The following is a 12187-nucleotide window of genomic DNA, read 5'->3' as shown; positions in this document are numbered from 1 at the left end:
CAATGCTAATACAATTAACTCAACCAATATATTTATATATCTAATTTGGTTACACATATATCGCAAGCATTCCCACACTGAATGGGCTGTCTCTCAGTATGCCCTATTACCATAAATGATATGTATCACCATAGGATTCTCTTACCTGTGCTTGCAAATCATCATAAATAGTATCTCGATTGTACATGATTGTATGACTTAGAAAATGCTATTTTGTTAATGGATCCACTTTCGGCATACCGGACAACTGTATGGTTCATTGTATTCACAATTCAAACATCTTGTGTACTACATTTGATATTTATTTGAATTCTTATAATACATGCATTTTGCATTGTAACGGCAAATCGCGGTAAAAAGTTGCGTTGTAAAGGCATGCTTGGTAAAGACGCATGCGTTGTTAAGCTTTCGTCATATTTGCATGCGTGGTTCAGACTGCTTTGTAATTGCTGTTTCCTGTTACAATTAAATGGGCAGACATGGTGAATGCGGGACTACGTCCGGTAAAAAGTCTGAGGATGCAAACCGCCTTTGGCGAAAAGCCCAGGAATAGCTGAAGGTGAGAAACATAACATGGGGAAACCTGGAAGCCACGCAGGTGCAAGTTTGTGGCTTTGTGTGCATTGTGCATGGCTTTTTTGTGCTGTCCGTTTAAATAGACAACTGTACTTGTGTGGTTTGGTTTCATGAGTGTCTACAAATGTGTAATTGGTTTGCTCTGGCGCTTGTATATTTGTTAGCCTCAGTGTTCAAGGAAGCCTGTAATTGTCTGCATGTGTGCACATGCCTGTTTATTATGTGTTCCTTAGAGTGCATGCACTATAAACAGTGCTTAATTTGAGCAAGGGCTAGCAGGTGGGGCCCAACAGTTTTTTCCCTCATTGGAAATTTCCTGAGCACAAAAGAGAGAAAACACACAAAGCGGAAAGATGGAGGAAGAGAAAGACGGAAAAGCTATCACAGAGGAGAATGCAGAAACCTGTAAAAGTGAGATAAAGGGGCAGGGAGTGGCTGCTAGTGGATTATGGAGGCATTAGCTAGTTTTAAGGCTATACAGCCCTGGGGTCTCATTATGAGTTTGGCGGTGCGGGAGCAGGACCACCATGCTCCCGCACTGCCAAACCCATGATAGAACCTCCCGGATTAGGAGTTTTTTCCTGTCTGGTGGGCTTTAGTTGGCCTTCCCACAGTAATGCCTATTAGATAGGCACCGCAATGGGAACGTCAAAATCAGTTCCTGCATGGCATGGACTGCTGTAGAACACCACAAATGTCCCTAATCAAAATATCCGGATCATGTGTTAAGCCAAAGGACTGTAGCAGTGTAACACTTTATGTACATACACACTAAAAACAAATATAAAATGAATGAAATTCTAATTTACAATTTATTCTTTTTTTTAAAATCTTTTTATTTATTGCAAGAGTAGACATAGATTAAAAATGAAATCACATGTGTTATACATATATCCTTACATAGATATCTATACATAGAGTTATCATTATAATGAAAAAAGAGAGAAAAAAAAGAAAGAAAACAGAGGATTACAATACGAATGTTCACAAGTATCTAAAGCATAACAGAAAGAATGAACATGCCGGTCTCTCAGAACGATTATCCATTTAGCTGATAAACGGTCCCCATATTTTTTACCTTCCTTTTAGTGCCTTTGGGCCCCTAAGTTTAGCCAATGAGAACTCCATGGTATATATTTCATGAATGAGATGCCACCATTCCATGACACTTGGAGGTTGTTTCGATATCCAAGTTCGCGCGATGACAAGCCTGGCACAAGCAAAAGCAATTGAAACCACGTCTTTGAAATTACTATTGATGTCTTGTATGTCTAGCAGTACTAAGTGTGCAGAGAGAGCAGGTGTTAATATGTGTATTTTTTTAACAACCTCAATTATTCCCAACCAAAAAGTTGTGAGTTTCGGGCACTGAAAAAGCATATGTTCTATGCCAGCGGCTTCCATATTGCATTTTAAGCATTTAGTGCGTTCATTAGAGATGTTGCCAGAGGTCCAACTAGAGATTCTTTGAGGCGTATAGTATATTTGAGTGATTGTCCTGTAAAATTGTAGCCTTAAATTTGAAGACTGAACCACCCGATTTATTTGTTTAAGTGATCCCGCAATCTGGTTAGAGTTAATATTAATTCCTAATCTATTGGTCCATTTGTCTGCCATTTTCACACAATCACCTACTCGGCCTTTGTTAAGACAAACATAGCTCTTACTGATGAGAGATTTAGTATAGTTAGAGTAGATACATTGTAAAATGTCTGAGTTTTCTACTCTCTCAATTTTCATTTTATTGGTCAAGAAATCTTGTATCTGTATGTATTTAAAATACATAGTATCTTTAATTTTATACAGTGTTTTTAGTGTGTTAAAACTTAGAAGGCTATCCGATCCGTATAGATCTCCTAAAGTATTTATGCCCTAGTCTATCCATTGGGCACAGGCACCATCAGAGAAAATGTTTGGCATCCCTGGATTCCCCCATATTGGAAGTTCAGCATTAAAAAATGAGATTTTGTCAGTGCTCATAATTTGATCCCAAATTCTTTTGATAGCTCTTGCGGTCTTGAATTTATCTCTCTTGTAGTAGTTTGGATCAGGGACCTGAAATAGGAACTGATTGCTTTTGTAATCCTAACATAAATTGATGATAAAATAGGGGAGCTTTTTTGGACAAAAGACTACGTATACGTTGAATGAAAGAGGCAAAAAAGTAGATTTTTAGATCTGGGAAGTTTAGTCCCCCCTTTTCGATTGATAGTTTCAATGCAGTCATTGACCTGCGGGCTTTTTTCTATTCCCCAAATGTAGCTGCTACAAATACTTTCTATTTTCTTGATGTATAAACTGTTCAGTTGTAACGGAATAGACCTGAATAAATATAGTATTTTCGGTACAATATTCATTTTAATTATATTTATACGCCCTATCAGACTGAGTGGTATTTTATTCCAGTTTTTGAGAGTGGTAGAAATCTCTTTAAGTAGAGGGTCATAGTTTAGTGCAATGATTTTCTCAATGTTGGAAGTAAGTTTGACTCCTAAGTAAGTGGCGTTAGGGCAAAGCCCTATTATCGGATGTATAGGTTTATAGTTTGCTATCACTTGCATTTTATTGACATTTAGCCTTTACCCCGAGATGTCGCCAAACTTGCTAGCTTCCTCGATTATTTTAGGTGTGGCCAGTACCAAATCAGTAGTATATATGGCTATATCATCAGCAAAATCTGTGATTTTTAGGCACTTGCCTTCATGTTCTATTGGAATTATATTCTCTTGAGCTGTTAGCGCATTTAAAAATGGTTCCAGAGCTATGGCGAATAGCAGGGGTGATAGAGGACACCCCTGTCTAGTCCCCTTTTTAACTGGGAAGTTAGCCGAGTTATCTCCTAGGTAGCTAACTATTGCTGTTGGTGAATCATATAGAGATTGAACCCAACCCAGATATTGCCCCTGTATACCATACGCCTTCAGTGTTGCCCAGAGGTACTCCCACCCCACTCGGTCAAATGCTTTCTCTGCATCTAGCATGACCATTCCGAGTGGGGCAAGAGTAACAGCGGCGACATCGAAAGCTGTTACAGCAGTATTGACATGGGTAGTGGTGTCTCTCCCCTCCACGAATCCATGTTGTTGACAGTTGACCAAGTTTGGCATTATAGGAGCTAAACGATTTGCTAATACTTTGGCAAAGATTTTTGCATCAGTATTAATTAGTGAAATTGGCCTATATGATCCCTGTTCTTCCGGTGGTTTATTCTTTTTTTAAAAGAAAACTATTTTGGCAGTACGCCATGAAGTAGGAGCACTTCCTGTTTCCCCCATAGAGTCTATCACCTGCTGGAGTAGAGGGTGTAATTCCTGTTCACAAATCTTATAGATCTCTATAGGCAAACAGTCTTCTCCAGCAGACTTGCCTGGGGGGAGTGCTTGTATAGCTTTCCCTATTTCCTCAGTTGTGATTTTAGAGCTGAGTGGCCTAGTTATTTCTGGATCTAATCTCTCAGGTGTATGTTTCTCTAGATATGATTCAATTGCTTCTGAAGTAGGTATGTTTTCTGGGGTATAAAGGTGACAATAGTATTTGGCAAATTGTTCCAAAATCTGCTCTGATTTTCTATACACTTTAGAGTCTAGCCCTTTTATTGTTTTTATAGTAGTTTTGGCCTTTTTATCAGCTACCTTCTAAGCCAAAATTTTCCGAATTCTGTATCCCCCTTCATACTGTGCAAGTTTGTATTTGTGTATCTTAGAACTATATTTTTCCCTAAGAATTTTCTTTAAGGCCGCCTTTAATGACACTAATCCTAAGCTTAGCTCTTCAATGTTGGTTTTGCCTTGTATTATAGCATCTGAGAGTTGTTGTTCAGCTGGTAGAATATTGGATGTAGTCAATTTTTCTACCCCTCGTTTTTCAACATTGTCCCAAAAAATGTATTGTTGTACGTAGCCTCTAATGCTACATTTACACGAATCCCATACATAATTAACAGTGGTTGAATTAATATTCAGTGATATATATTCCTGCATATGACTTTTAATACCAAGGATGAATTTAGGATCGATTAGTAAATATCTAGGGAATGTAAACTGCCGGACTGTTTGTTGGGAGTCCAACATTTTTAAATTCAAACAATAACGGGTTGTGATCTGAGGTAACTATGGGGCAAATTTCTATTTCACAATTCTCTAAAATATTGTCTGTTGCCCATATCATGTCGATTCTAGAAAAAGTTTTGTGTGGAGCTGAGTAATATGTGAAACCGGCTATAGTAGGATGTTTGATGCGCCAGACATCTTTCAGATTGTGTATCCTAGCCAATTCCACTATAGCTGATCTCACTTTACCCATCATATTTCTGTTTCCTTTACTTGTAGAATCAATTGTATAGTTCATGACGCAGTTGGAATCCCCCATTATGCATTTTCCTGTGAGGGGGCGGAGTCAAGATGGAGGGCTGAAGCCGCCAGTTGAAGGAAGTCGCATGGAGTAGCTCCGTACCGTTTTCCAAGAAAACTACGAGGAAAGCAGAGAAAGTGCTTAGGCGGTACTGCTTTCTAGCAGCCATCTATCATGAGCTACGAGTAGCTGATTTAAAAAGCACTCTTTAAAAAAAAAATCGTATCGTAATACCTGTTGCTGCTATCGTGGTTGGTTTCGGATGCTGCAGCTTATCTGTCGGCTGAGCAGAGGGGAGTTGCCGGTTTGGACGCTGCGGGATACTGGCTCCCTCCGAGCGCTCGGTCGGGCGTGCAACAGAGCAGGCCTTGGATTATTCTCCTCGCAGCTTTGCGCACTGAGTGAAGAACTGAACGGCGCGTTCACTACCAGAACTGACAGAGTCGAGCTCCTTTGTTGCTGCTGTGTCAATGACATCAAGGCAAGCCACCCGATCTACTAGAACCGGCAGGACAGGGAGGACGGCGAAACTGGACGACACTGGTATGTCCGCCAGCGAGATCAAGACGATATTGGGGGGTCTGCCACAAAGACTAAGACTGTTGCGGGAGCTTTGGTGGGAGCTTCAATTGTCGGCACTGGAGGCAAGAGCACAGCGGGGGCCAAGGTAGAATGGCGGGCACCCTGTTTAGTCATGTTTGATGGAGGTGCCAGTGGTGATGTCGAAGCGCTGGCCTCACGAGAGGGGACTCCAAACTGTCAGACGTTCTTTTCTCAAAACGAACTTGTTAAGACAGGCAACAAGGATAAAACCAGCGTTACATCTGCCCCTCCCACTAACATAGATACAAGCCGAGTGATTTCAAAAGGAAAAGATAAAGGCAAAAATAAGACTGAAAGTATAGACAAATCCAACAAATCCAATATTCACACAAATGATGATTCTACCCCTGAACCCGAGGCTGCATTCACAAAGGGGAGGGGAAGGGAAAGCGCTACCATATATCTCGATACTGATGCAGTACACGGGGGTGCTAATGCTAATGTTATGTTATGTTATGTTAATAACTTTTATTCAGCGCACAGCTGCCCCAGCGAAGGGGCGTCCTGGCGCCTGATCAAGTACTACAACACAACAAATCGCCGCTGAAAAGAGAGGGGATCAATCAACAGAGGTGAACAAATGGGTTTTGATCGCACGTCTAAAGAGAGTCAGGCTGTTAAGGGCACGGATATGGACAGGAAGGGAGTTCCATAATCCAGCCGGCATAACTCGAAATGAACGACCTCCCATCCTACTCAGTCTGAATCTAGGCGTGCTCGCTAGATGAAGAGATTCCGACCTGAGAGACCGCCTGGGGACATACGGGGAAACAAGACCCGTCAGGGCAGGAGGTGACGAGAATTTCAGGATCTTAAATGTCAGACAGAGTGCCTTGAATTTGATTCTCTGTCTGACCGGCAGCCAGTGAAGGGAGGTTAAAACTGCAGATACAGAGCACCGCCTCGGGAGGCCCACAATGGCCCGTGCAGCGGCATTCTGCACCCTCTGCAGTCTGGTGGCCTCGGCCTGATTAACACCAAGCAGCAGAGCACTCCCATAGTCCAGCCGAGAGAGAATAGAGGCTTGGACCACCAGTTGCCGAGTAGGGGGGTCGAAGAATTTGAGGACTGGTCTCAGTCCTCGCAGAATACCATAGCAGGTAGCTGCGATCTTCTTAGTATGGCTGGTAAAAGAGAGGTTGGAATCCAGCCAGACCCCCAAGTTCTTCACTTCGGCTGCTGGGATGGGAGTCACCCCCAATTCAGGAGGCCACCATTGATCTCCCCACAATTCCGCTTGCTTTCCTAGGATCAGGACTTCGGTTTTCTTGGCGTTTAACTGTAAACAGTTAATACGCATCCAATTCGCCACGGCTAAAAGCCCTGCGCGAAACCTGGGGGCAGTCACCTCAGGGTCCCCACTGAGTGTCACCGCCAGCTGCGTGTCGTCGGCGTACGATGTCATGGTTAAGCCATTTTGTCTGACGACAGCAGCCAGCGGTTTCACATACAAGTTGAACAAAGTGGGGCTCAACGCAGAGCCCTGAGGTACTCCTAGTCCCAAAGGATGGAAGGAGGACTGACCAGGAGGAATGGCAACTTTAAAAAACCGGTCCGAGAGGAAAGAGCGGAACCATTGAAGAGCTTTTCCCACTTCCTCCAGCCTCCGCAACAAAATGTCATGAGACACCGTGTCGAATGCGGCGCTCAGGTCTAACAAGAGGAGCGCCGCTGTCTGCCCCGCATCTAGCACCGAACGCAGATGTTCGCTCATAAAGAGCAGCGCAGGTTCGATGCTGTGTTGTGCGCGAAAACCATTCTGGCTCTCGTCAAGAATATTATTGCGAGAGAGATGGGCAGACAAGATGGAATTCACGTGTGCCTCAGTGACCTTGGCGGTCCAGGGCAGGAGGGAGATGGGGCGGTAGTTCTCGGGTAGCAGAGGGTCAAGACTAGGCTTCTTCAAAATGGGGCTGACCACTGCTTGCTTCCAGGAGGCAGGAACCACGCCCTCAGCTAATGCTCATGCTCATGCTGCTAATGTTCATTTGGATAGCGTATCTGTAATACCAAATGCTAATTTAGACACTGAGGCTGAAACAAGCGGCCATATCGATAACATGCAGATCGTACCAGCGACTGAATCAAATGTAGCTGAATCTACACTCGAGAAGCAAGTGGCTGAAAATACACCTGGAAAGAATGTCCGCCTACTAAACGATGAAATAGAAAGAGCAGAAGAAAGCTCCAACCCTGAATATGAAGAAATATCTGAAGAGGGCAAGATAGAAATGGAAACATCTGCTGACAGAAATAATACTGGCCGAACCACAGGTACAAGAAAAACAAAATTAAAAGCCAAAACTAAACAAAAATCTACAACTCGCAAACTATTGAGTAAAGACCCTATTGCAAACAAGAAGGGGCGCAAGGCCATAGTCGACGATAGCCCATTGAGGAAATGGATCGAGACAAAAGGAGGAGTGAAGGGTATGGCCTTAAGATTATCTGGAGCAAGCTTTGAGGAAGACCTGAACGCACGCGATAAAATATATTCCATAGAACAGAAAATACAAAAACCAATCCAGATGTAATAACAGTAATAACTTCACCAACATTACCGACTGAAAATGGATTGGTAAATGCCGGCTCCACTGCAGCAATACAGCTAGATTCTCTAACTACTTCCTTAACAACCAATTTGATGAGCAGTCCGGTAACAAATGAACCCAGCAACTTGCTCATTGCTTCAACAAATTCCAAGACAAGGTTAATGTCGATTGAAACCGATTCCGATAATTATCCACTGGGAATATCAAACGCCGACCATATCGAAAGAGCGGCTGCTAATACGACCACAACTTGGTTGCTAATAATTTGGCTACAACATCAGAACATAGCAAAACAATAAGCCAATCGCAAATTCCAACGGCTAAAGAAATGCAAAACCACCCAGATATTACATCTATGGACCTAATTATGCAAACTCTTATGGCACAAAGACAGGAAAGCCAACAACAACACTTACAACTAAGAGAGGATAATACTAAACTACAGGCTTTCATGAGTGAAGTGTGCCAAAAACTTGGTGGGGTCACACAAGAGAGAGAAGACCTGAAGCAACGAGTAGTGGGAGTTGAAGAAGGTACCACACGATCAGAGTCAACCACGAGAATTCATTCAACATGCATCTCTAAACTAGAGGTTAAAGTCGAAGATATGGAGAATAGGGCACGCAGACATAACCTAAGATTGTTTGGAATTCCTGAGGGGATTGAGGGGGCTGACCCCCGAACTTTTGTTGTGAAACTCCTCCAAAAAGCTTTTAGTGATTTATCAGATTGGAACTGGGACTCTCAACTACAACGGGTACATAGATTGCCCCTCTTCGAAAGGAATCAAAATAACAAATTTCCCAGACCTTTTTTGATATATTTCGGGAACTTCCTATTGAGACAAGCTGTAGCTCTTAAAGCTAAAGCCAATAGCCCAGTCACTATTGATAATATCACTTTCTTTGTACGCTCTGATCTGAGTAAGGCCACAATGGATCGACGTTGGGAGCTTCACAAACTGATAGACTCTTTCAAAGCAATCAGTTGTATGGTGTATCTACAAGAACCTGCCCACCTCAAAGTCATCAGGAATGGCCAATCACTATTTTTCACTGATCCAGAATAGGCGATTACAAATTTAGAGAAACTCACGAGAGAGAAAGACTAATGACTTAATAAGACGCAATTTTGATTTTGATTATTTGAGTAGTTTGGAAATTAATTGAAGCTAAATCGCTGAAGGAGATATGTTCTGATTAGAATATATTCACTCTCTTCTTTTTCTTCTTGCTTTCTCTTTTCCTCTCTACCACACATTCTCTATTTTCTCTCTTTTTCTCTAGCTCTCTTCTCTTTAATCTATATTTTCTTCCTCTACTACTCTAAAGCTTTCCTTCTTGATTGATGTATATGTATTCTGAGCTGATAGCGGAAGGAGCAGACTCCATGCTCACAACTTCACAGTGCTGCCCTATCAGCGGCAGCAAGGGATAGAGGGGTGCTCCCCCCTGAGGGATCTGAGGGTGAGAGGGTGGTGGGGTGGGATCGAGACTTCTGGGTGGGTAGGGATTAAAAACGGGAAAAACTGTTATTGCAAGAGTAGAACATGTATAGAAATGGGCAACAAGGGTATCGAATTTGTTTTCAAGCAATATATTTTACAGAGGAGATCGAGCGATACAAACATAAGATATGTTTTCTCTTAGATGTTTGGTCTGGAACGTTGCTGGTCTCAATAATAACTGTAAAAGATAATTGGTACAAGAAGAAATGAACATGTACAAACCCCATATGGCATTCATCTCTGAAACTCATATTAGATATCAAGATCGTAAGCTCTTATCACAAATGGGTTATGACCTTGTTGTCTGCTCTACCCTAGGGGCATCAATCCGAGGGGTAGCTATCTTGAAACAAAAATGGCTGTTAGGCCCTCAGGTACTGGGGTGCATGCACACAGGGGAACAGAACATGTGCCCCTCTGCATGCGCCCCAAGGGGGCCCTGTAGGGCCCCCTTAGTTTCCCTAAAGTGTGGCAGTGAGAAAACTCGTCATATGCTTGGCAGGGCCGCAGCAGCCCCGCCAAGCATATTGCGGCCTCAAGACTGCCGGCCCGCGCCACCGCCAGGGATCTCTGATCCCTGGCAGTTGCTGTGGTCCCAGGGTAGCCCGACTGCCCTGGTCGTAATAGGTTGTCACCACTGCCCCCACTAGTTTGGTGGTCCATGGACTGCCTGACTCCTAATAAGGCCCTTGGTAATTAGTGAGCTGACATTTAATTGCACTGCCCACTAGATTCGAAACTGAGCTTCGGCACCAGTTCTCATTCTTTTACAAATTAAGCACTGATAAAAAAGTCAAACAGCCCAGTTTTTCTGACTTTGTTGTTGATTTTTCATTACAGAGGTTATTTGTTACTGTTAGCAATGGTTTCAATTAATTATTTATAGGAACAGATTTGATACATATTCGTGTATATGACTGAATAATAACGGATGGAACCTAAACACTCGTCATGGCTTTTGCCCTAATACTATTAACCGATGCATGCATTAACAGTTTCTAAATTTGTTTTAAATTTCGAATGCTGTTTATTTTTATATAATACATTATTTTTTAATTTTCAGCACTACCAGTCACTCTTGAAAAGATATTCTCAGCTTGAACGGAAGGTGGTTTTGGGTGACTCTGATGGTCACTGAAGATTTTTCTTTCAGATACAGCATGGTAGATTTGTTCCAGAAGCAGTACTCAACCGTCAGGATTCACTTTGCACAAGACATTTGAAACAACCAAAAATGTGGAACTTAAAAAATAGAATTTCCCTTCAGTTGCAAGACGACAATTCTCAGTTCATTGGTCTGTTAATCTAATATTTAAGGGTGGTTACACATATGCTGTGTCAGGTGCTCTGTAATTTCTTTTAATAAATATATAAGCGGAACTATCATATTTTTTATTTTGTTTGGGATATTGTTTTTGTGGATTCAACTGCTAAATGTGTGGTTTCGTATTCAAAAACACGTGTGAAAAAAATGCATTTTTATGAAGAAACCCAAATATTTTTACTTTAAAAATACACATTAAAACCGCAGTTTACTCAAAGGTTCTATTTTAATTACAGACTAAAGCACATTAAAACACTTACGCAGATCTTCAATACATTGCATTTACTTAATTAAATTGTAGCCAATCCCTTTTCGGTGCTCTGGCCTGTAGAAACCAAGCTGACTGCAGAAATGTTGCTATCGGAAGCACAGTACGAGTGCTGGTTTCAGACTTACATACTTTACACTGCAAGGTGACATAGCATTTTTTCCCAAAAACAAACATATTTTTTGTATTTCATACATTGTTCCAGGGAAGACATTCAGAAACCCATAAGGCTCATACCAAAACATATTTCTAACCCATCGAACAGTTAAGTACGTACACATCAACATCTATATCCTTTTAGCTCTTATACAGCTAAATGACATCAAAGCAGTGTAAACCGATTCTTAAATTTCAAACATTCTTTAAAATTCTAGCTTTTAAAAACGCCATGGAAATAAGTATATACATCATAAAGCGCAGAGCTAATGAAAATCATATAAACACTAATCACTTTAATAAAACAAAATTCTCCTCCTTACGACGCTTAAAGTGCCAGTGCTTCATACCGTCCAAAATATTCATACATCTTGAAAGTGCTTAGCATCTAAGTGTCAGTGCTTCAAAGTCTTAGTAACTGAACTCTATAAAAGACTAATAAATTAAAAAAATAAAAGAGAAAAAAAACGGAGGAGAGATAAAAGTATTGCTCCTTGGTTCGCCATTGTAACGCCTGTTCTTGCATGGCTTTTGTTTTTGGCGCTGCCTCTAATTTACACATCCTTGTAAATCTGGGGCATTGTCTAACAGCAAGGGGTGTTGCAGTGGAACATCCACAGCAGCACCGATTGTACGCCCCTTTCACGCTAAGTGATGTGTGTGAAGGGGCCATATTTACAAGGTGGTGTTAAGCCACATAAAGTGGCTTAATGCCACTTTGTAAATATGGAGAAGGGCATAACACCACCAGAATGTCACTAAAAGTGACGTTCTGGTGGCGCTATCCCCTTGTAAATATACCCCAAGTACTTTAAAGGAGGCACTCAGTCGTATAAAGGAGCCTTTGCTAC

At 41.8% G+C, this 12187-nt stretch overlaps 1 protein-coding gene across 1 annotated transcript in view; it reads left to right on the top strand.

Annotated features, from left to right (window-relative positions):
• Positions 1-10976, top strand: part of XYLB (xylulokinase) — an 894017-nt gene extending 883041 nt beyond the window's left edge. The window contains exon 19 of the mRNA XM_086941458.1: positions 10652-10976. Coding sequence (XP_086797584.1) covers positions 10652-10726 — 75 coding nt within the window. The 3' untranslated portion in view covers positions 10727-10976. The remainder of the gene's footprint in view (positions 1-10651) is intronic.
• The last annotated feature ends 1211 nt before the right edge of the window (positions 10977-12187 follow it).

Source organism: Lissotriton vulgaris, chromosome 10, assembly GCF_964263255.1.
Source record: "Lissotriton vulgaris chromosome 10, aLisVul1.2, whole genome shotgun sequence".
Lineage (NCBI taxonomy): Eukaryota > Metazoa > Chordata > Amphibia > Caudata > Salamandridae > Lissotriton > Lissotriton vulgaris.
The sequence above is the reverse complement of the archived record's forward strand: the minus strand, read 5'-3'. Positions and strand labels throughout refer to the sequence as shown.